The sequence below is a fragment of the Saccostrea cucullata genome, unplaced genomic scaffold (assembly GCF_032062105.1).
Source record: "Saccostrea cucullata isolate Sc308-1 unplaced genomic scaffold, CSIRO_AGI_Scuc_v1 ctg2184, whole genome shotgun sequence".
In the NCBI taxonomy this organism is placed as follows: Eukaryota; Metazoa; Mollusca; class Bivalvia; order Ostreida; family Ostreidae; genus Saccostrea; species Saccostrea cuccullata.
This window is the reverse complement of record NW_026936553.1, coordinates 14,327-41,107: the sequence shown is the minus strand read 5'-3', so window position 1 is coordinate 41,107 and position 26,781 is coordinate 14,327. Positions and strand designations below refer to the sequence as shown.

At 34.9% G+C, this 26,781-nt stretch overlaps 1 protein-coding gene across 1 annotated transcript in view; it reads left to right on the top strand.

The window, feature by feature from the left end:
• LOC134245801 (uncharacterized) overlaps nt 1-25,064 on the top strand; it is a 56,519-nt gene extending 31,455 nt beyond the window's left edge. The window contains exons 3-6 of the mRNA XM_062728051.1: nt 103-709; nt 5,932-6,052; nt 14,283-14,442; nt 23,980-25,064. Of these exons, the coding sequence (XP_062584035.1) occupies nt 103-709; nt 5,932-6,052; nt 14,283-14,442; nt 23,980-24,233 (1,142 nt within the window). The 3' untranslated portion in view covers nt 24,234-25,064. The remainder of the gene's footprint in view (nt 1-102; nt 710-5,931; nt 6,053-14,282; nt 14,443-23,979) is intronic.
• The last annotated feature ends 1,717 nt before the right edge of the window (nt 25,065-26,781 follow it).

Genomic DNA, 26,781 nt, shown 5'->3' with positions numbered 1-26,781 from the left:
TTTGTATTTATTTTCGGGATCAGTAGTAACTTTGTTCCATTTCATTTGTTACACTGTATTGGATTTGAGGATCATAAATAATGCTTGTCTTATTATTTACAGAGTTTTCAAGACTTTCAAGTGTTATTCATTTAAGAACAACTGGCAGATTTGCGGAAGATATCCAAAAACTAATGGTTGAACGAACAACTTCATTCGAAGAAAATCTAGATTCTACAGAAAACAGTCAAATATTTTCTTGGATAATTGCGGAATCACCAGACAGTACTCCGCCCCTTCCATGCTATTCGCAAGATCATTTTGTTGCCCTTCCTCCCCCACCGCCACACCAACAGCCCCCAAAATGCAGTTTAAAGTTCAAGTTTAACATAAATGACTTTGAGAGCCCTCCAAGAATTCACAAGAAAACAAGTCTTTTTCGCTCAGAAAGTACAGTTTGCATCACTGATAATAGTGCATATAGTAAATGGAATCATCGTAATATTTTCTATGAAAATATATTTCATTATGATGACAGTACGTACACATACAGAGTCTACATAAATGAGCCAAACTTGAGACCACACCGACCAAGGATGAAGGTTAGAATTGATCGGTGGAATCGTCTCAGTGATGAGCTGAAGGAAATAGATCAAGAAGCATTAAGAAGACATGGGTTGTGGTTTGATAACCAGTACAGACACCGATCCAGCGATGATTCCTACAAAAAGTATGGCTTTTAGCTCATGTACATTTAACAGATGTTAAAACTAGATTGTTCCATAGGACGCTTACGTAGGTTGTTTCAATGCATTATTAGGAATAAAAATGGTCTTCAAATTGTCGGCTATTATGTAAATAGCACCATGATAGTATATCAGGGTCAGGGTTTAAGTAATAAGCATTTATACCGAATGTTTATGAGCTCATATGGCATCTTACTTTGAAAATGTATGATACAGTTTCATTTACACCAAAACTGAAATCAATAAATCTGGATAAATATGTATATGATTGTAGACTGAAAATTGCATTATTTGAAGATTCTTTTTTCAGAAAGTTCCATGCTTTTGTCAGCAAAAAATCCAAAATTTACGGGAAAAAAATGAAATTAACTTTTCTAAATTGATACATAGTCGATATATCTAAATGTTAATTTGAACTTCAAGCGTGGGGATTCATATTTCTGAATCTATAGGTTTATTTTCGATAGATTCGCTCCAAAGGAGAGAGGGTATAAGGGTATAATGTTTTACCCTTGTGTGTCTGTATGTCCGTGTGATAGACCGCAACAAATTTTTGGTCGCAGTTTTCTTATCAACCACTCATTGCATATCCTTGAAATTTTAGCACATTCTTTGCTGAGGCATGTCATTTAGTGCGATCCATTTTTGTACAAATCGATGTCAATTTCCTGATTAGTCGTGCTTCTCTCCGTACCATAAATAACAAATTTTGGTCGCAGTTTTCTCTGCAACTTATCGCAGATACTTTAAATTTTAGCGGGATGGTAAATAGTAGTCGTTATGTCCGTCCGTCCGTCCGTCTAGCTATACACCCGTCTGTCTGTTACGCTCTGGGGTACCCATCTCTTATCTGCAACTCCTCTCATACCACTGACTGAAATTTAATGAAACTTTCACAGAATCTTTATTACATATTGCCATTGTGCACCTCCTATCTTACTTTTTGATCCGACACATATTTTGGGTTTCCCATTACAAAACATTGACATTCCCCATTATATTCAAATGGGTAGCGGGGGTATCATTTAGCGAGCTCACATTACCTCTAGTTATATTATTCTTCTCTATTTGTTACCGTAAAACAATATAAAGACGGCAAGAGATCTTCCAAAAAGATAGATACATGTACATGTAACAAAACTTGAGCTATTACTACACATATTTTGCGTTTCCCATAGCTAAACATTGACACGCCCATTATATTCACATAGGAGGCGGGGGGGGGGGGGATTATGGGAGGAGGTATCTTTTAGTGAGCTCATTGCTCACAGTATCTCTAGTGTTTTGTTTGTTTTTAGCTCTACTGGTCAGATACCAGAAGCGCTAATGCGATATTAATGCGTCCTCCGTCTGTCTGTCTGTCCGTCTGTAAACAATATTTCAAAATGCCACTCCTCCTACAGTTTTGGTCTGATTTCAATATAATTTGGCACACAATTAGACTACACTAAGATACATTAATCTGATTATCAGTTTTTGATTTCGATGAATGGTGTTGCCGTGGTTATTAAAAATAGTAACTCCTCTCATACCACTGAATGAAATTTGATGAGACTTTCATAGAATTTTTAGGTCACCTGAGTAAACCTATTGCTATCCGTTTTCGTCCGGCATCGTGTGTTAACATTTGAGCATTTTCAGCTTCTTCTCTGAAACCACTGAACCAGTTTCAACCAATTTTGGCATACAGCATCTATGGGTGAAGAGGAACAAAAGTTGTGAATTTCCTGGTCCCTGTCCCCCTGGGGCCTTGGGGGTGGGGCCAAAACTACCAAAATTAGTGCAATCTATAAAAATCTTCTTCTTTACTCCTGGACATCAAGCAGACAAGACAAACTGTTGGTATGATTGTAATCAGCATTGAGTCCTCTTCCAAAATTGTGAATTTCATGGTCCCAGGGTCAGGGGTTCTGGTGTTAGGGCGGGGCTCTTGATTTAATATAGTGAAAATGCATTAATTCTTTGAAAATCTTCTTCTCTGCTCCTGGGTATCAAATTAACAATCTAAGTACATAGTTATGATGAGCAAAAGTGCCTCTTTCAGATTTGTGAATTTTATGGCTCCAGAGTCAAGGGTTCTGGTGTTAGGGTGGGGCTCTATTGATTATATAGTGAATATGCATTAATTCTTTGAAAATCTTCTTCTCTGCTCCTGTGTATTGAATAAACTAACTAAGTACATTGTTATGATGAGCAAAAGTGCCTCTTTCAAAATTGTGAATTTTATGGCTCCAGGGTCAGGGGTTCTGGTGTTAGGGCAGGGCTCTATTGATTATACAGTGAAAATGCATTAATTCTTTGAAAATCTTCTTCTCTGCTCCTTGGTATTAAATAAACTAACTAAGTACATTGTTATGATGATCAAGAGTGCCTCTTTCAAAATTGTGAATTTCATGGCCCCAGGGTCAGGGGTTCTGGGGTTAAGGCTGGGCTCTATTAGTTATATTGTGAAAATGCATTTATTCTTTAAAAATCTTCTTCTCTGCTTCAGGGTATTAAATAAACAACATAAAGTACATAGTTATTATGATCAAGAATGGCGCCTCAACCAAATTTGTGAATTTTTATGTCCCCTGTTTCAGGGGTTTTGCCATTTGCTTTAGGGGGGGGGGGACTTTTGATTATATAGTGAAAATGCATTAATTCTTTAAAAATCTTTTCCTTTGCTCCAGGGTATTAAATTATGCCAATGATCTAAGTATATATATATATATATATATATATATATATATATATATATATATATATATATATATATATATATATATATATTTTTTTAATGAAAAAAGGTGTATCTAGCAAAACGGTTAATTTCATGCCCCCTGGGTCAGGGGTAGGGGGGGTTACATAGTCTGAAGATAAATTAATGCTTTGAAATCTGCTTTTTGGTATTAATCAACCATTTATGATGAAATAAAATTTATGATAAAATTTCCAAAATTTTGAAATAAATGGCCCCAGGGTTAGTGGTTCCTTTGGGGTGAGGTGCATAACTGGTTATAAAGTGGAAGTGCATTTTCTCTTTGTTACTCTGATCTACGTCTGGGTATTAAGTAACTATAATAAGCTTGGTAAGTGTATAATTATGATAAGCAATAGTGCCTCTTTCAAAATTATGAATTTCATGGCCTCTGGTTTAAAACACGAAATAAATTCAATTGTTAAAAGTTGTTACATGATCCTCAGGTGACCTATAAGGCCCGCGGGCCTCTTGTTATTATATATTGTCTTTGTGCTCCTTCTTTTTTACGTTTTGATCCGACGCATATTTTGTGTTTCCCATAGCAAAACATGGATACTGTTTTTATATTCATATGGAAGGAGGGGTATCATTTAGTGAGCTCATTGCTCACAATGCCTTTAGTTTAAATTCATGTCAGTGAAGGACAGATTATTCATTTCCAACAAAATCAAGGACAGATTATTAATTTTCTTCTTGACTGAGAATTGTGGTCCCCGCTTTCGGTGTCTTTGTGGGTGAGATGTTATTTTTTATGACATATTGTGTCTAATATGAACACCCTTTCTCATGTCATTTATTTAGAAATTATCATTGAAGTTGATTTTTTAAAATAAGATCAATCGTGAGGGTCAAGATCAAGGGGTAATAAATCATAGCGTGCTTGGAATTATCTTGTCACAGGTAATGCACATGTCATATATGGAAGCCATATTTCTTCTCAATATAAGGAAGAAGATGTGTTTGTGAAACACTGATGACCCTGAATGGCAACATAATGAAGATTAATATTTTCAAAAAATGCAAATTAAATATATTATAACCCAAAGTAGGGGCTTTCTCAAAAGAAATACGATTGTGAAATACAAAATCCCTAGCACCACCTATTCAAAAGTTATAGTCGAGGACAAATTTTTGAAAGGTATGTCAAACTCCAAGATGAAGGGGTCTGAGTTGTTGGTTTCTTAGAAAGTCTTGTCACAAGTAATACATATGTGAAGGATGAAAACCCTAACCCTAACCGTTCAAAAGTTATGAACAAGGTTAAAGTTTTTTAAAAGTAGGTCAACTCCTAAGTCAAGGTCAAAGGGTTAAAGTTCTTTGTATCCAACGAAAGGTCTTGTCACAAGGATTACATATATGAAGTACGAAGCCCTAGTCTTGCCATTCAAAAGTTATGGTAAAGGTTAAAGTTTTTTCTTAAGTACGTAAATCTCCAAGGTCAAGGTTAAAAGGTCAAAGCTGTTGGTATCCAATGAAAGGTCTTGGTGGAAAGAATACATATGTGAAATATGAAAGTCCTAGTATCTATCGTTCAAAAGTTGTGACCAAGGTTAAAGTTTTTAAACAGTAGTTAAAACATCAAGGTCAAGATTAAAGTTTTTTCATAAGTACGTAAATCTCCTAGGTCAAAGTCAAACTTTCAAAGTTGTTGAAATCCACTGAAAGGTCTTGCCACAAAAAATACATACTGTAAAATCACATATTTTCGTGGGGTCAGATTTTCGTGATTTTCGCGATTCGTGAGTAAAACCTCTCGGTTCGTGGGGTTTTGAATTCATGGATGAGTAGTTGTTAAGTAGTATTGTATGTTACATTTTACATTTCGTGATGGATATGAATTCGTGGGTCTCTTCATACCTTGAAAACAACGAAAATTAAACCCCCACGAAAATTTGTGATTTCACAGTATGTGGAATAGGAAAGTCCTAGTATCTACCATTCAAGAGTTATGCCCATAGTTAAAGTGGAATTTTTGTGTAAAAGTGGGTCAAATTCCAAGGTCAAAAGGTCAAATTTGGTTGTACCCAAAGAAATACACATGTGAAATATGAAAGTCATAGCTCCACTTAATCAAAAGTTATCGGCAAGGTTAAAGTTTTTGTGTCGGACGGACAGACAAATGAGTTTTAATGTCCCCTCGCTTTCACGAAAGCGGGGAACAAAAAGTCTAACACTCAAAAGAAGGCTAACAACACAGTCGACAACTCTAATTCGTTGGCGGGAGGGGGTCAGGGACAGATTTTTTATTACCAACGTTTTCGAGGACAGATTATCAACCCCTTCTGAATCAAATGGTCGTCCCCTTATATTTCTTTCTTTCTCCTACATGGATAAAGAATAAAAATCATACATGAGAGAAAAAAGTATCATTATTTCAATCAAAAGTTTTAGTTGTCTCAGATTTAAATAAAATAATATATATTTGGGTAAATGAAAAATGGTAACTTTATCCTTTTTCTATAGGATTTGTAATTTACCTTTAAATATTAACCTGTATGATCAGCCTCGTCCAACTGGCAGATGCAGCTCCTCCTCTTCTTCTTCTGCTGAGGAAGACCACACTAAAGACTACTGGAAGTCAGATGTAAGTATTCATAATCTACCAATAAGCAAATCCAAAGAATTGTTGTCCCCCGCTTTTGGTGTCTTTGTGGGCGAGATGTTATTTTTTTATGACATATTGTGTCTAATATGAACACCCTATCAAATGTCATTTATTTAGAAATTATCATTGAAGTTGATTTTTTTAGGTCACCTGAGTAAACTCAGGTGACCTATTGCTATCTGTTTTCGTCCGTCGTCGTCCGTCGTGCGTTAACATTTGAACATTTTCAGCTTCTTCTCTGAAACCACTGAACCAATTTCAACCAAATTTGGCATATAGCATCTATAGGAGAAGGGGAACAAAAATTGTGAATATTTCATGGTCCCTGCCCCCTGGGGCCTGGGGGGTGGGGCAAAAACCACTAAAATTAGTGCAATCTTTAAAAATCTTCTTCTTTACTCCTGGATACCAAGCAGTCAAACTGTTGGTATGATTGTAATCAGCATTAAGTCTTCTACCAAAATTGTAAAATTCATGGCCCCAGGGTCAGGGGTTCTAGTGCTAGGGCGGGGCTACATGTAAATAGGTTATATAGTGAAAATGCATTATTTCTTTTAAATTCTTCTCTTCTGCTCCTGGGCATTAAATAAGCTAACCAAGTACATAGTTGAGTTGAAAATGACTGCCTCTTCCAAAATTTTGAATTTAATGACCCCAGGGTCAAGGGTTCTAGTGCTAGGGCGGGGCCATATATATTATTATAGCAATAATTCTTTGATATTCTTCTTTTCTGTTTGCGGGCATTGAATAAACTAACCAAGTGCATAGTTATGGTGAATAAGGCTGCCTCTTCTAAAATTGTGAATCTAATGGCCCCAGGGTCGGGGGTTCTAGTGGCAGGGCGGGGCTATATAGATTATATAGTGAAAATGCAATATTTCTTTGATATTCTTCTTTTCTGCACCTTGGCATTAAATAAACTAACCAAGTGCATAGTTATGGTGAATAAGGCTGCCTCTTCTAAAATTGAGAATTTTACGGCCCCAGGGTCAGGGGTTCCGGTGTTAGGGCGGGACTCTATTGATTATACAGTGAAAATGCATTATTTCTTTGAAAATCTTCTCTGCTCCTGGATATTAAATAAACTAAGTACAGTAAAACTTCTCTAAACCGGCCAGCTGCCGGACTGAATAAAATGGCCGGACTAGAGGGGTGGCCGGTTTCCCGAGAAACTAACATACTGAAGAAATGCAGAACTATTTGACAGATGTTAAGAAACATATATAATTGGTGTCTGTTATAATTATATGTCAACATGTTAATTAATTATCGGCAGACACGTAATGTATTCTTAAGGTCTTAAAAAAAATGGAAATTATTATTAGTGAGGATAAATTCGACATACATGCTGATTATTATGAAAAGAAATTAAAAAATAAGAACAGAAAAAACATGGAAAGTTACTTTATTAACCATATGCGAAGAAATAAACCAGACCCATTACCTTAACTGAACTCTATACAGAATACTGCATGTGTTTATTTGTGTATCGCTTACGTCATTAAAAAAAACTGTTTGTACTTCAGTTAAGAGTAAATAATTAAAACATTTCTGAGCAAAACTTGTGTTATTTTAATTATAAAATGTATATTTTGATAAAGATTTTATTTTATTTTTTTCTCATTATTTTTTAACAGTACCTAATTTTAAGGCCGCTTATGTGTATTTAAAAAGATGATGCAATATGGCGTGCGATAATTTGTTGATTCATTCTGTGATTTAAATTGACGAGTTGCTTGATATTTTATTAATTCAAGTTTAATTGATGTTAATCATATGTACACAGCTTAGACCGGCCATTTAGGTAGTCTGGCACGATGATTACCTCTTCAAGACGGCTAAAACAATAGAAAACCCTATGAGGAAGGATGCCTCTTTGAGATTTGTGAATTTCAGGGCCCCTGGGTCAGGGCCTCTTGTGTTAGGGCGGGGCTCTAGAGTTTATATAGTGAAAATGCATAAATTCTTTGAAAATCTTTTCCTTTGATCCTGGGTTTTATGGCAATGATCTTAGTATATATTTATGACGAAGAACGCTGCTCCTTCCAAAAATGCTTAATTTCCTGGCCCCTGGGACAGAGGTACTTGGATGGGGGGTCTGAAAATGATTTAATGCTTTGAAATCTGCACTTTGGTATTAATAATAATAATAATAATCTTTATTGCATATTACACCCATATGGGTCAAGCAATACAAAAAAGAAACAAAATCAATGAGAACAATGAATTATATATACAATATCCATATAGAAATTTATTCCCTAAATGTTACACCGATGTGGACCTTTTAGTTCTCAATTCTAATGATTGTTTTATAAAAGTGCAAACAGCCGGTATAACTTCAAGTTTTGGACTTAGTATATATTCAAGATTCTGAGTAGGTGATTTGAGGTAGAATGAAGAACAATTATCTAACATAACTTTTATAAGTATATTCCTTGCTTGTATATTCAAGCTACACTGTAGAAAAAAATGTGATTCATCATCAATAGTATTACATGAAGAACATAATCTTTGTTCTCGAGGTATTTTCTTATGTCTACCAGTTTCTATCATTAGGCAGTGGTCACTTGTTCGAAATTTAGTTAGCATTTGTCTATTCTTAAAACTATTTTCAAGCGTAAGATACTCTTCCATATCGACACTGTGTTTTATTTTACTGTACAAGTATAGTTTTGAATTTTCTGTAAATTTAGATATTTTTTTCATCATTTTTTCTTTATAATTATCTAGTACAATTTTATCATCAACATGATGAAATAAAATTTATAAAATTCCAAAATTTTGAAAGATGTGGCCCCATGGTCAGTGGTATTGGGTGCACAACTGATAACGATAAAGAGGAAATGCATTTTCTCTGTGTTACTGTGATCTACATGTACCTCTGGGTATTACTAACCAAAGTAAGTATGCCGAGTGCATGATTATGATAAGCAATGGTGCTTCTTTCAAAATTGTGAATTTCATGGGTTCTAGATTAAAACATGAATCAAATTCAATTGTTGGAAAGTTGTTGCATGATACTCAGGTGACCTATAAGGCCCATGGGCCTCTTGTTGAAAAATAAGGTCAATCGGGAGGGTCAAGATCAAGGGGGTATTAAGAAATCATAGCATGCTTGAAATTATCTTGTCACAGGTAATGCACATGTCATATATGAAAGCCCTATCTCTTCTCAATATAACGAAGATGTGTTTGTGAAACACTGATGACCCCGAATGGCAACATAACGAAGATTAAAATATTCTTAAATTCAAATTAAATATATTATTACCCAAAGTAGGGGTTTTCTCACAAGAAATACGACTGTGAAATACAAAATCCCTAGCACCACTTGTTCAAAAAATATAGTCGAGGATAAATTTTTGAAAGGTAGGTCAAACTCCAAGGTGAAAGAGTCTAAGTTTTTGGTGTTTTAAGAAAGGTCTTGTCACAAGTAATACATATGTGAAGGATGAAAACTTTAACCCTAACCGTTCGAAAGTTATGAACAAGGCTAAAGTCTTTTAAAAATAGGTCAACTCCAAAGTCAAGGTCAAAGGGTTTAAGTTCTTTGTATCCAATGAAAGGTCTTCTCACAAGGATTACATATGTGAAGTATAAAAGCCCTAATATTACCATTCAAAAGTTATGCTCAAGGTTAAATTTTTTTTTCATAAGGATGTAAATCTCCAAGGTCAAGGTCAAGAGGTCAAAGTTGTTGGTATCCAATGAAAGGTCTTGCCACAGAAAATAGATATTTGGAATAGGAAAGTCCTAGTACCTACCATTCAAAAGTTATGGCCAAGCTTAAAGTTCGGAATTTTTGTGTAAAAGTGGGTCAAACTCCAAGGTCAAGGTCAAAAGGTCAAATTTGGTGGTACGAAAAGAAAGTTCTTGTCACAAGGAATACACATGTGAAATTTGAAAGTCATAGCTCCACTAAATCAAAAGTTATACGCAAGGTTAAAGTTTTTGTGACGGACGGACGGACAGACAGACAGACGAATGAGATTTAATGTCCCCTCGCTTTCACGAAAGCGGGGGACAACGAAAATGTTCATCAATTGACAGAAAAGTCGGCGAAAGTAGATTGATAAAGAATTATCGTTGATCATGCTTATTCATTTAGGTAATTCTGTTACTGTTGTCTCATGCATAAGATTAACGATATCTTAGGCACCCCTACTAATGTGATCGTAACTTTTTATTTTTCGGTGTTCTGCAAATTATAAAACCCGAGTAGTTCAAAGTAGCTTTGGTAGTAGCTCTGGCGAGAGTAAGCGAGATAACAGCGAGATAGGGTAAATTATTCACGGAAATGTAACAAGCACGTGGAGACATGGTAACAGAGAAGTTATGTTGTGTTTCAATTTCTATTACCCTATATAATATCTGTAGAAATGCACTTCAATTTCATTTGAATTAGTTCAATTTAGTATATATATTCTCTTGATATTATTTTTCTACATTAAAATTTCTCATTGGACAAATTTACATGTATTTGGAACCGAGACAATATTTTTTGGCGTCAGCTTATCAAATGAGGCACAAAGATGGCTTTACCTGACAAATCAGATAAACGAGAATTGCATTATGGGTTACTACGGGTACTACAGTAATTTTACACCTGAAAAAAAATATGATGGCGATGGGAAAGGCACATAGAACATTTCAACCCATTTCGTAAAGCAATTTCATTTGTTTCTTTTTGTCCTATTATTTCCATGTTAACAATGACAAGCAATTCATTTATTGAATAAACGTAAAATTCTAGGTTTTTTCTAAGTCATACTACAAGGCGATTTGAGTCAGTATTGATTCCTTTGTTGTACTATCGGTGAATACAACTGTCAGGTGGATTCCCTGGCCAAAACACGTGTGATCACGGGTAATGTCCGTTTAAATGCTCAGGAGATGCTGCTCGGTTTCCTTAGCCTTGAAGCACAGGGGCATCTTACCCACTCTGTTCTCTATTTCACATATAAAAATACACAAGGGAAGAATCGAAAGTAGCACACGATTTTTAAACTAAGTCAAAAAACAACTTACTTGAGAAAAGTTACACAAATCCTGAAATGAACTAGCGCAAATGATATCCTAGTACTCATCCAGGCTAAAATATTCCAAATATATCCATCGAAAATAGCTTTTATCTAACGAAAATCCCAGCTTTCTGCACAGTGTGAAACTCTTCGCCCAAGAAAAGATAACTCACTCGGATGACAATAGGGTAGTACCCGAGGCCTTCAGATTGCACACGGAAGGCCTCGGGTACTTCAATATTGTCAATTCTCAAAAGTTAACATATTCGAATGATTTTCAAAATTTTTATACATATTTATATGTATTTTCATAAAACGTTACTTATTTGGGATACCAAAGAGAGATAACTCTATAATATTGGTAAAACTTGTGTTTTTCACTATAGAAATCAACGGAAAACGGAAATATTTTTTAAACACCCCCCCCCCCCTCCCCGTGAAACCAAAATTCCTTTTTACAGGTAATATGGACTGTTTTTTTTTTCAAATTTATGCCAAAGCTTTTTGTGTTTCACGGGGGGGGGATATGTTTATAGACAAAAAACGGAAAAAATGCTGATTTTTCACCAATTTTAAAGCTATTTACAACTAAATAATTGTATTCTATTAATTTATATATGTATTATTTATTTGCGTAAAACATAAGAAAAGATATGAGATACATTTCATCATATTTAAGACTATTTCAAAATATAGTGATTCTTGAAATTTCGATTTCACTAGAAAATATCGTCTACCCCCCTTTTTTCAAGAGCTGGAATTAATGATAATTTACTATCTAGCGCTGGAATTAAAATGATTAATCAATTACCATAGAACTGTTCTTTGTTTTAAACAAAGATTTAATGGCCAAATTGCCATTAATATTGAATTTGATGGGTGCAAAATGTAGGCGGGAATCAAGAGTTAGAGTTCGTAGTTCTTTCATTGCCCTTGGTTCAGAGATTCTGGTGTAATGGTAGGGTTTATTGATTACATAATGAAATGCAATAATTGTTTGAAAATCTTCTCTTCTGCTCCTTGGTATTAAGCAGATGGACAACGGTCCTTACAGATTAGTGAATTGCAAGGTCCCATGGTCAGGGGTACCGTAGATTGGGGGCTCTTTATATACTGAAAATGAATAAATACCTTGAGATCTGCTTCTTGGTATTAATCAAACATTTATGTGATGAGTATGGTGTGTGGCAACGCACTTTGAAAAAATTACGCACTTTGAAAAAAATTTTCAAAGTGCGTAATTTTTGGGACAAAATCAACGCACTTTGAAAATTTTTTTCAAAGTGCGTTGAATTTGGGACCAACTCAACGCACTTTGAAAAATTTTTTCAAAGTGCGTTAAGAGTCTACATCAATATATTTTACCATGGAGACACTTAACGCACTTTGAAAAAAAAAATCATATTTTAGTCATGGAAAGATTTTATTTGTTATTTATCTTTCAAAAAACTAAGCCTAACCCTAACCTCAAAAATGAATTGATTTACTCCCGTTGAAAAGAGGAGAAGACGGGTATAAGATCCCTCAGTCCAAATCTTTATCTTTCCAATACATAGGTGTCGGTAACAAACGGAGGAGGGGAGCAATAAACCTAAAAAGGGTACTTTGCATTTTCAATGCTTATACGACTTATTCCAAAATAAGTGGGGGGCTTAGCCCCCCATCCCCTCCCCTGGCCCTTCGCCCAGTCTCGATGGCTATGATATACTCAAAGCATTCATATAATTATGTATTTACCTTACTGGTATGACGTTGAAAACTTTCAATAATAAATGAGTTAATTAAAACAGATGAAAACAAGAAATTTTTAAGTACAGTAAAACGTATGAGAGAGGAAGAATTTTCATAGTTTTGAACAATCAAATTGTCCCCTTTTTATTATGAAGAATGTTAAATTGCTTGAAACTGTCCTCAGTTAGTGCCCCCTATACACCTTTACATCTACTTATCAAAGACTAGAATTTAAAATAAAGGAAGAAGAAACGAATTAGTGAACTTAAACAATCGTCACTCTTTTTTTCAAGACCCTTTAATTTTCCCTTTTATTTTATCAAAACCTTAAATAATTAAAACGTCAATATCTCAGGTCCTACAGTGACTTTATCATAAGAAAGTTATGTTATTTATCATACCGATTATTTGAAGGAATATTGATCAATCTTTACATTTTTTTCAAAGTGCGTTAATATGGTCGATATTAACGCACTTTGAAAAAAAATTATTTTTTTCAAAGTGCGTTAGCTTGGTCCCAAATTTTAACGCACTTTGAAAAATTTTTTCAAAGTGCGTAATTTTTCAAAGTGCGTTGTAACAATGGTGCCTTTTCCAAAACTGTGAATTTTGTGGACCCAGGGTCAGGGATTCCTGTGGGGTTGGACACTAATGATTATTGCTGAATATTACTTTCTTGTTTAAATGCAGTTTTTGTAGCCCTTCTCTGCCTATAGATATTAAGTTATCTATCTAAGCATGCTAAGTGTATAGTTATGATAAGCATTGTAGCCTCTTTCACAACTGTGAATGTCATGGCCTCTGGTTTAAAACATGAATCAACTTGAATGGTAGTAAAGTTGTTACTTGACGCTCAGGTGACCTATAAGGCCCATTGACCTCTTGTTTCATGTGAATATCATGTGAGTTGGTTTATTATACGATACCATTATAAATGAAATTAGACTTATAAGTGAGGGGCACAAAGCATAAAAGTCAAATAGTATCAATAAAATTTCACACTAATTTGATGTTAAAATGAATTCCCTCTAAGAATCGCATTTTTTTTGCATGCTAAAGTTTGGATCCTTTTTATCACACATATTGGTCATTGGGTGGTTTTTTTGGAGGGGGGGGTTATATGTAAAACATGCATGTATCTGATATATATGTATCACCAAATTTAGGAACTATAATAAGGCATAAAATACATTTGAAATATATTTTCAATACAAATGCAGCTACAAAACAAAATGTTTCTGTTATCTTCGTAGAATTCTTAACAGTAATATTTATAGAATTTGTGAAATATTTGTAAGGAAAATTCCTCAGAGTTTCTCCAACTTTTGATTATTGTGTTGTTGATGACATTTAATGTGATAAATCTTGAAGATTATAGAAATAGAATATCAAAATTACTAGAGTTATTACGAACATCATGCTGCATTGAAAAGATGGTACTATTTTTGTTTTAGTTATGTCTAACTATACAGAGAGTAATGGAGGGTCGTGTGCCGAAAATGTGGGATGTCTTTAACATAACACACAATCAGTACCTGGAGCTGTCTATGAAATTGGATCTGAGAACTAATGCACCAAGGGCAAGAGACTGGACAGAATTTGCAGAATGGATTGGTAATATAAAATTAATCAATAAAAGAAGTGTAATGTTACGCTTATATGTACCTTAATTCAGTGGTAGTCAGCTTTTCACTATTTGTCTACCATTAGTCAGTCCAGTCATCCGTAAAGCTGGACATTAATTTCTTACATCTCCCTAAGAATTACTAGGGTTGATGAGGGTCATAATAGGGAATCAAAGTGTTTTGATCAAAGTTTATGGAAAAGTCTATAAAAATTTTTCTCAATAACACTGGACAAAGAAGATGAAAAAAACGATAAAAAGGGTTATTATAGAGTCTGTCACTTCTGTTGCATATCTGGATACTTGACTGACTATAGACGATAACAGCCAACACACAACTTGTTAAATTGTTTGATAAACGAGACGGTTACAGCATTATTATCGTCATTTTCCCCTATTTATACAGAAATATCCGGTTAGCTCTCTTCCATAAATATATCTACACCTTTCAACTGAGTCTTATTCGATACTAAAGAGCAGCCCGAGTACTAGCATATTCTTCAAACGAGGAAGGGTAATTACAGAGACGTTGATATTACAGGGATTTCAACAACCTTGTCAGCATTGTGCACATTTTATTGTTTTTAAAAATTACTGAAAGCATATTACTAGTATTTGGTCGTATTTTTTTTGACATATTTTACACCAATTATTAGACCTTTAATTTTTAGCTCTACTGGTCAGAGACCAGAAGAGCTTATGCGATAGTAAGGTGTCCGTCGTCCGTCTGTCTGTAAACAATTTTTCAAATCGCTACTCCTCCTACAGTTTTGGTCTATTTTCAATATAACTAGACACACAAGTAGACTACACCAAGATACATAAAAAACTGCATCGGTTTTTGATTCGATGAACGATGTTGCCATGGTTACTAAAAATAGGAATTTTCTGTGAAATTCCTAACAAATGCTACTCCTCTTACAGTTTTAGTCTGATTTCAATTAGATTTGGTACGCAAGTAAACTACACAAAGATACATTAAAAAACTGCATCGGTTTTTGATTTCGATGAACGGTGTTGCCATGGTTACTAAAAATAAAATTTTCTTTGAAATTCATTTAAAATACTCCTCCTCCTACAGTTTTAGTCTGATTCCAGTATAACTTTGCACACAAGTAGACTACACTAAGATACATAAAATAGTCCATCGATTTTCGATTACGAGAAATGTCTGTGAAATTCCTTTAAAACACTACTCCTCCTACAATTTTGGTCTGATTTCATTAAAACATGGCACACAAGTAGACTAAACTAAGATACATAATTAAATGCATCGGTTTTTGATTTCGAGGTACAGTGTTGCCATTGTTACTAAAAATAGAAATGTCTTTAAAATTTCTTTAAAACGCTTCTGCTCCTACAGTTTTGGTCTGATGACAATGGCTTCTCTCATCCTTTGTTATAAGAACACACCTGGTTTAGCTCTGCTGGTCAGAGACCAGAAGAGCTTATGCGATAGTAAGGTGTCCGTCGTCCGTCCATCTGTCTGTCTAGCTGTCCAGCTGTCTGTCTGTCTGTAAACAATTTTTAGCTCTACTGGTCAGAGACCAGAAGAGCTTATGCGATAATAAGGTGTCTGTCGTCCGTCCGTCTGTTTGTAAACAATTTTTCAAAACGCTACTCCTCCTACAGTTTTGGTCTGATTTCCATATAACTTGGCACACAAATAGACTACACTAACATACATAAAATAGTGCATCGGATTTTGATTTCGATGAACGGTGTTGCCATGGTTACTTAAAGTAGAATTTTCTGTGAAATTCCTTTAAAACACTACTCCTTTTACAGTTTTGGTCTGATTTCAATATTACTAGTACTTGGCACACAAGTAGACTACACTAAAATACATAAAATGGGGCATCAGATTTTGATTTCGATGAACGGTGTTGCAATGGTTACTAAAAATAGAATTTTCTGTGACATTCCTTTAAAACGCTACTACTTCTACAGTTTTGGTCTGATTTCAATATTACTTGGCACACAATTGGACTATACTAAGATACATAAAATAGTGGAACGGATTTTGATTTCAATGAACAGTGTTGCCATGGTTACTAAAAATAGAAATGTCTGTGAAATTTCTTTAAAACACTACGCCTTTTACAGTTTTGTTCTGATGGCAATGGCTTCTTTTCTCAACCTTTGTTATAAGTAGAAACCATTAGAGCTACAGTCTCGACAGAGACTTCTGGTTTCAAAATGCTGCTACTCCTACAGTTTTAATTTGGTCTGATTTCAATATAAATTAGCCCATATTAATAAGTAGACTACACTAAGATACACAATTTAGTTCATCGTTTTTTGATTAGGATGAACGGTGTTGCCATGGTTGCTAAAAATAGATTTTTCTGTAAAATTCCTTTCAAATGCTATTTCTCCCACAGTTTTAGTCTGATTTCAATATAACTTGGCACACAAGTAGACTACTCTAAGACCCATAAAATACTGCATCAGTTTTTGATTTCGGTGAAACTAGTTGCCATGGTTACTAAAAATAGAAATGTCTGAAATTCCTTTAAAATGCTACTACTCCTACAGTTTTAGTCTGATGCATGGCAATGGCTTCTTTTCTCTTCCTTTGTTATAAGTACAAACCAGTAGAGCTACAGTCTCGACAGATACTTCTGGTCTATTAAAATTTGAACTCCGTCTACCTGATGAACAGGATTCATGTGACCGTTTAACTTGCGATACTCTAACACAAAGAAAGAGGGCGTATAAGGCGTAGACATTCCGCCGCTCTGAGACAAAATGTTTCTCAATTTTCAAAATTCACAGAAAAGTTTATTTTTTCTATATATTTCTAAAATCATGTTCTCAGTAAAGTCATCTTCAAAACATTTTATCATTTTATTTTACTGAACGACTTATTATTTGATAATCTTTATTTAAAAGTTGAAAGTTAAGCATATTTGTGGAAAATGGGTCTATTATAGCTATAAAAGATTAATTTTGAACATGAATGGGTCAAGTCTCCATTCTGCGTTAATGCTTAAATTATGGAAACTTAAATGTAAAATCTATTTTATTTGTCAAAAAAAAAAAAATGGAATCTGAACCCATTCTATATGAAAATCGAAAATTTCTGAAAAAATGTAAACTTTAAAAAATCCCTTTATTTAAATCACACTGACAGACGTCGATAACGCATAAATACGTCGTAGCGTAGTAGTTAAAGCGGTCGGTCTTGAACCAAACCCTGCGCTATGGAGAGAGTTCGAATCATATATGAAGCGTTTTTTTTTCACATATCTAAACATGAGTGAAAAATAAATAATTTATTATTGATAAAACATTAAAACAATGAAAAACAGAATTAAACGTGCAAAAGATGATATAAACAATATAATTTTGAAAAATATCACTTTTAAAATTGAGAAATGTTTTTTTTCCTACCTTCTTTATACCTACGTGTGGGTTCTATCTGATCGTCTGTCCGAGCTTAAAGCTCCTCTGATCACATTTTGTCTGTAGTTCGTTTGTTGTCTGTTCATCTAATCGTCGGTAAAATTTTCACATTTTGAATTCTTCTCCATGCAGAATCACTGCATTCTTGGGTGAAGGGGATTCAATTGTTTTTTCAGGGGGGGATAATGGAGAAAAAGTGAAAATGTTTTTTAATCTTCTCCTCAAGAAGATTAGTTGAAATGTTTTTTTAAATCTTCTTCTAAAGAAAATCAGTTGAAATGCAGTTTTTGTTGCCCTTCTCTGCCTATAGATATTAAGTTATCTATATAAGCATGCTAAGTGTATAGTTATGATAAGCATAATATAATGTAGCCTCTTTCAAAATTGTGAATGAATGTCATGGCCTGAATCAACTTGAATGGTAGGAAACGCTATAAGGCCCATTGGCCTCTTGTTTCATGTGAATATCATGTGAGCTTGTTTATCATACGATATCATTATAGATGAAATTACACTTATAAGTGAAGGGCACAAGGCATAAAAGTCAAATAGTATCAATAAAGTTTCACTATTTTGATGTTAAAATGAATCCCTCCAAGAATCGCATTTATTTTGCATGCTACTGTTTGGATCCTTTTCATCGCACATATTGGTCATTGGATGTTTTTATGCGCCGGGATCGAAAGATCCGAGGCGTATATTGTTTTGTCCTGTCTGTCTGTTTGTCTGCAAACTTTAACCTTCGACATAACTTTTAAACCATAAATGGTTGAGACTTCGTATTTGGTATGCATACTCCACTAATTAAGTTCTTTCAAAGGACACCAAGGTCAATGACCTTGTGACCTTGACTGTGACCTATATGCTAAAAATAGTTTTTTTCTGCAAACTTTAATCGTTGCCATATTTTTTGAAACAAAAGATAGAGACTTCATATTTGATACGCATACAGCACTGATTAAGCTCTTTTAAATGACACCATGGTCAATGGCCTTGTGACCTTGACTGTGACCTATACGCTAAATATAGTTTGTTTTGTCGGCAAACTCTAGCCTTCGCCATAACCTTTGAAGGAAGAAAGATAGAGCCTTGAGATTTGGAATGTAGACTCTACTAATTAAACCCTTTCACATGACACCAACATCAATGACCTTGTGACCTTGACTGTGTCCTGTATGCTAAAAATAGCTTTTTTGAACCTTGACCATTACTTTTGAATCATGAGAGATAAAGACTTCTTATTTGGTATGTATACTTCACTAATCAAGTTCTTTCAAATGACACCCAAAAAATCATTGACCTTGTGACCTTGACTTTGACCTATATGCTAGAAAATGTTTATATGTTTTTTAAACTTTGTTGCCGCCGGGCGCATAGTGTTTCACAAACACATCTTGTTTATATGTGAAACATGCATGTATCTCATATATATGTATCATTATATTCAGGAACTATAATAAGGCATAAAATACATTTAAAATATATTTTCAATTCAAATGCTTAACTTTTTGTCAGTTTACCTTGGTCCATGTATGTCACATCATCCTTTGTCTAAATGATTTGTCCTGGGCGTAGGGTGTGGCCATACTTTCAGTTTGGGATAAAGGTTCAATCTAGGTATAAATGGGAAAAAAATTCTTTTAAAATAATTTTCTAAAGAACAGCAAAGCCATGATTGGTCATATTAATGTCGAAGCATTCTCAGGTAGTGTAGATTCAATTTTTTTCCCGGGGGAAAGGCGGGACCACAATTGGTGATTAAGTTTTAAACTGGATTCTTTAAAATTCCAAAAAAAAATCTAAAAGTCATAGTTATTTAGAAGCATTCTCAGGTACTGAAGATTCAGGTTTGTTCAAACCAAATCCTCCCTGCCCCGACCTCTTATATATTTAAGCCGGCTGGGTGGTTGTGGCCATTTTTAGATTATATTTATCTCCATTAAAAGAAGAGTTTCATATAAAGATTTACAAAAATGATCAAACTTTAAAACTAAAATGTATGAAATATTTCTTTGCGAATAATAGTTTACAGCTTAAAAGATCATACATGTAAATACAAAATTAAGTTACAACTGATGGTTTATTTGTCGACCCCTGGCCTCCTTAAACTTTTCAATACTGAAATGATTTGTTTTTTCTTCCGAAAGTACTCAGGTGAGTAATAGCGTTGTGGCCCATAGACCTCTTTTCAGAGTTTTCTTTCCTGGTGCCCAGGCCTCAAAAGTCGCATACGTCATCATACTCAAGTTTCTTGCCATAGGCAACTGATCTGGACGGATATGAGTAAAACTAAAAAACACACTATTTGTCACCATTAATAAACGCAGTGTGTTAGGTATCATGGAAAGGTACAAATCAGTGAGAAAAAATATCAACTTTCACAACAGACTTGGTGATGCGTTGATTAGCTCGAAAGTGTACTTAAACCTAATTTTTATGCGCCCGAATCGATAGATCCAGGGAGTATATTGTTTTTGTCTTGTCTGTCTGTCTGTTGTCAACTTTAACCTTCACCATAACTTTTGAACCATGAGAGACAAAGACTTCGTGTTTGGTATGCATACTCCACTGATAAAGTTCTATCAAATGACACTAAGTTCAATGACCTTGTGATCTTGACCGTGACCTATATTGTAAGAATAGCTTTTTCGACTTTTTGACATAACTTTTGAACCATAGAAGATAGAGACTTTATATTTGATATGCTTACACAACTAATAATATTCTTTTAAGTGACACCAAGGTCAGTGACCTTGTGACCCTGACTGTGACATGTGCTAAAAATAGCTTTTATAAACATTTGCCATAACTTTTGAATCATATGAGATAGAGACTTAATATTTGGTTTGCCTACTCCACTAATTAAGTACTTTCAAATGATACCAACTGAAGGTCAATGACTTTGTGAACTTGACTCGGTTATAACGAAGTCGCTGGGACCTATGAAATTACTTCGCTATAATCGTAATTCGTTATAACCGTATAAGAAATCCATTAAATTTATATAGCTGGGGATCCAAGATGAATTCGCTATATCTGTGAATTCGCAATATCCGTGTTCGTACTAAAAGAGTTTTACTGTATATGCTTAATAAAGCTTTTTCAAACTTTGTTGCCGCCGGGCGCATAGTGTTTCACAAACACATCTTGTTTGCATATAAAAACAAGAGACTCTCGATGGCCCGAACTCCGATCTCTCGAAGTTCTCGAAATGAAGTCTTGTCTAGTCATAATCCCAGTATGGCAATCATTGCACAAGAAATCATGAATTATAGAATAACCGATCACCAGAAATCAACTGAGCGAACGTTCAACTGAGCGAATGTTCGCGAGCGCTCGCCAAAATTACTAAATTAATACCTCCAACAAAAATGTTCGCGAACGCTCGCTCTGTTGAATAGCCACACCGACAATTGCTATTCAGGTTTCATGTATCATGAAATGAGAACAAATAGATATTGAAACTTATAAATCATTTTATTGATTCAAAATACGCTCATTGTTGCTGAAATCAAGTATTTGTTTTTATTATTATTTTTTATTTTTCTTCTTCCTGGGAAAATTTTGTCCACGAGTGATCTTGTAAACTACACATCCGATTATAATGGATATTGCCGTAACTTTTCATTTTTTGAAATCACGCGATCTCACGTGCATGCACGTGCGCTTTGCTCTGATTGGCTGCACCTTTGAAATTTTGAACATCTTGTAAAATACGACTGAAAACGTGCAATGACGTTATCAACATACACTTGACCACTATTGTATAAACAATAGAAAAACGATACGGATTGAAACTAAAAACTCCGGATCTTATTCACTTCCTATCTCTCGATCCCCTCGATTTCTCAAACTTTTGTTGTGGCCCCTTGAACTTCGAGTAACCTGTTTGTTACTCATGAAATTCTAGTATTACGCTGCAAAAACTTTCGGGACTGCTCTTGAATCGACAATTTTTTCTTTCGGTCACGCTCTGATCATGCAATACATTCATTCTTTTTTAATAGGTATCGCTCTCACTTAATTACATCTTTCTTTCTTTTGACAAAACTAAAGTCTAAAGGGTTTGTAAGAATTTCTAATAGCCGGCAACAGCCAAATCAAGAAAAAACAAAACAAAACTGGAAGTAAATACTATTTTTCTCGAGTCACGGGGTAAGGATTCCTCTTATTCATTTTTAATTCACCTGATCCGAAGCTCAAGTGGACTTTTCTGATCACATTTTCTCCGGCGTCCGTCCGCCTGTCTGTTAACTTTTTGATTTCTTCTCAAAAAACGCTAAGCCAATTTCAACCAAACTCTCCAAAAAGTTTACTTTGGCATAATAATACAATGGAAAATTCTTTAAAACTCTTCTTTCTTAAAACAGCACAGCTATTTATGATTGTTCATATTTATATGGAAGCATCCTCAGGTAGTCTAGATTGATTTTTTTTTTCAAATCATGACCTCGGGTTAAGGTTTGGGCCACAATGAGGGATCTAAGTTTAACAGAGTTTTATATGAAAATGTAAAAAATCGCCTTCTCAACAGCAAAGCCATGATTGGTCATTTTATATGGAAACGTCCTCCGTGGGTGTAGGTTAAAGATTGTTCAAATAATGAACCCCCAAGGTAGGCTGGGGCCATAACGGGTGATCAAAGTTTAACATAGTAATACACAGGAAAATTATTTAAAACTCTTCTTTCTAAGAACAGCAAAGTCATATGCATGATTGGTCATATCTTATGGAAGCATCCTTAGGTAGCGTTGATTCAAGTTTGTTCAAATCATTACCCTGAGTTGTGGCCACAACGGGGGATCAAAGTTTTACAGATGAATATATAGGAAAAAATTCTCGGGAACATGAGAGCCATAATTAGTCATATTGATATGGAGGCATCCTTAGGTAGAGTAAAATCAAATTGGTTCAAATAAGGACCCCCGGGTGAAGGGTGTGGGGATCAAATTTTTGCAAATGAATGAATAGGAAAAAATCTGCTGCTCAAGAACAGCAAAGCAATTTGTTATACTGATACGGAAGATTCAGGTAGTAAAATTTCACCCCCCCACCCCTCCATTGTAAGCTTCGCAATACTGAACTGATTTAAACTTTTTCCCTAGCTATTGTGCTCAACTGAGCGATGTAGCTCACGGGTCTCTTGTAGAAAAAAAAGAGTCTTGTTATTGACTTACATTATGTAGTCATAATGGAGTCAAGTTAAGCTTGAGACCTGCAATCAAGAAATTACCAGTTGGTACATCTGGAGAAAACATAAAATTGCAGGTTAAAAACAGGTCAAACCACCAAGTTTTAAAATTGCAAATAATCAATTTTAGGTTTAAAATGCAATTTAAAAAAATTGAGACATATTTGGTATAAAATAAGTAATGAAGATAACTTTTTTGCCGGAAATTGAAATTGTTTTCGTCTGTACGTCCGTCCGTCTGTTACGCTTTGGGGTACCCATCTCTTATCTGCAACTCCTCTCATACCAATGAAGGAAATTTTATGAAACTTTCACAGATTCTTAATTACATATTGCCATTGTGCACCTCCTATTTTACTTTTTGATCTGACATATATTTTTGATTTTCCAGAGCAAAACATGGACACTGCCATTATATTTATATGGGAGGCGGGGGGTATCTTTTAGTGAGCTCATTGCTCACAGTACCTCTAGTTTGTTATCCTGAATTGATCCTTTTTGATGAAACTGCAAAGAAATTAGAGATCAAGGCCATGGCAATTCCTTGTTTATTATACCCCGCTTGAAAAGTGGGAGGGTGTATAGTAATCGGGATGTCCGTCCGTCTATACGTCCGTCTGTTACGCTTTGGGGTACCCATCTCTTATCCACAAATCCTCTCATACCACTGAATGAATGAAATTTACTGAGACTTTCACAGAATCTTTTTTTATATATTGCCATTGTGACCTATTTTACTTTTTGGTCCGACACATAATTTGTGTTTCCCATAGGAAAACATGGACACTGACATTATATTCATATGAAAGGCGGGGGTATCATTTAGTGAGCTCATTGCTCACGGTACCTCTAGTTTGGTAAGGGTGGGATTACCGAGGGAATGTTACACGTACTTTTTCTTCATTCAAATTTTTACATTTTTCCTCAGGGATAAAGTCATCCAGTGACATGGAGATAATACAGCACTTCTGTTACACTAGAAAAATGGTCATCATGGACGTCGTATTCTGCCACTGGTACTTCATGTGGGAACGTAGAAGATGTGTTCCAGCTTGTAATTACGACATGTTGAAGTGCGTTCTTTACAGTATGGAGAGATTTGACTTAATTCATGGGATTCAAAGGAACAAAATAGATATTTATGAAGATGAAGAATCTGATGAGGACAATACTCACTTTTAAAATTACTATTTAAATACATATCCTATAGCTGACACTCTTTAATATTGTGCGAAAGTAAGAGGTATCCTCACAAATATGTTTCCAGATACTTAAGTTAGGCCTATTTGAGAAACCATTGTTTAAGGTATGATAGATGTCAGCTTTTGACAAAGGATTGGTTAGAGTTTCCAGTCGCGTAGCATAGGGGGGCAGCAGAGACCAGGCCCCAAGACCATAAACTGAGAATAGACTTGAGTCGAAATTTCAAATCAGTGTAACTTTTTAAATAAATTTAAAAATGAAACAAAATTTTCAAGATATGTTTGTATTCAAATAGTTTACAAACTTGAAAGATTTAGGCATATTCATTAGATAATAATTAAAATATTCAAAATCTAAATTTTGACTTAAGTCTATTCTCAGTTTATGGTCTTGGATCCAGGAAAGCTTGATATGCGATAATATTTCCATTTCTAAATTTTTTCTCTATAATAACCCTTTGAAAGTAAGCGGAGTTGATTTCCTGATAATTCTACCGGAATGTAAATTAGGCAGGTCGATAGGTCAGCAGCTAAGGAGGCCTAATACGCATGCAAACCTCGTGCGCATCTGTCTCTGTGTCTGACGCTAAGGAGGCCAAATATGCATGTAAATCTCGTGCGGCTGCCTTTGTGTTTGACGTCAGTGTGCGAGGACTATTGAAATTGGCATGGAAGTCCTCGTGTAATTTAAATCGATTAGTCTACATTCTTAATGTCTAAGTCTACAATTTTATTCCACAATGAAATGGAAATATAAGGAATCACTGTCTAGTTTTGAGAGTATGCCAGGGACATCAACAATAGTGGGAAACATGGGATAATTTTAGCATAAACAATAGTGGGAAACATGGGATAATTTTAGCATAACGGGCTTCGCCCGTTATGCAAAAAAACCCACAAGCTTATATATAAAAATCATATTCAAATTGTGATTTTAGTATTTAGAGTAAAGTTCCCATGATAAACAAAAAGTTTTGACTTTTCGTTAAAATTTATTCTTTTATTAAGAAAAATTTATGTGGTATCCATTGGGTTCGAACCCTGGCAATAAAAATCTCATGCAAAGCACGCTAACCACTACGCTACACAAGTCCTGATTGTGGCATTTAAATCGTGTTTGTGAATCTGTCTTCGTAAACAATTTTTCAATTTTTTAGCTACCAAAATATGTATGTTTTTATGCAAACTTTGAGGATTTTGGAGAGAAGACCCACTCTCGATTTCAATATAATTTGGCATACAAGTAGACTACACTATCTATACTTAAAATAAAAAAAAAATTGCAAATAAACTCCGAAACGGGTGCACCAGAATTCTTACTTATTCCTCTAACAATACATTATATACAAGATTATGTCCGTAAACTATATTTAGACTTCACTCGGATAGTAAGTATCACACATTTAATTAAATGTCAACTATAATTATCCCCCGCTTGAAAAGTGGGGGATATTAATTTGGGTCTGTCCGTCCGTCCGTCCGTCTTTCTGTCTGTCTGTAACGCTTTCGTTTCCATAAATTCGTGTATTCTGTCTGTTAGAACACTTTCGTTTCCGCGCGATATCTCGCGAACCCTTTCAGCGTTTGTAATGAAATTTTACATAACAACTCCCTGTGGCCTAAGAAAGACCCCTATTGATTTTGAGGTCAAAAGGTCAAAGTTCAAGGTCGTAAATTTATATATTCTGTCTGTTTGTTGCACTATCGTTTTCGGGCGATATTTCATGAAGATTTTGAGCTCTTGCAATGTACATGTAATTTTATACCAAAACTCCCTTGGACCTCTCTCAACCCTCTCAAAGTGTCCCGCCCCGTTTGTTGTCCCCCGCTTGAAAAGTGGCGGATATTAATTTGGGTTTGTCCGTCCGTCCGTCCGTCTTTCTGTAACGCTTTCGTTTCCACACGATATCTCGAGAACCCTTTGAGCTTTTGCAATGAAATTTAGCATAGCAACTCCCTATGGACCAAAGAAGACCCCTATTGATTTTGAGGTCAAAAGGTCAAAAGTCAAGGTCATAAATAAGCAAATTCTGTCTGTTATAACACTTTCGTTTCCACACGATATCTCTAGAACCATTTGAGCTATCGCAATGAAATTTCACATAACAACTCCCTGTGGCCTAAGGAAAACCCCTATTGATTTTGAGGTCAAAAGGTCAAAGTTCAAGGTCGTAAATTTATACATTCTGTCTGTGTGTAACACTATCATTTCCGGTCGATATTTCAAGAAGATTTTGAGCTTATGCAATATAATTTTATACCAAAACTCCCTAGGACCTCTCTCATCCCTCTCAAAGTGCCCCGCCCCGTTTGTTTTATTAGTATTTATGGTATTACATGTCGCTATTTTTAGCACAGGGGCATTAGGAGAGTTATTGCGTATAAAACAGGTTCTCGGCGGACTTTATGTTCTTATTACTTCTATAAGAACTGTTTAATAAAGGCTAAATAAATCAAACACTATGGATTGTGCAAAATTTTGAGAATACCGAACATGAATATACACATGTATGTGACTTCAGTTCTGC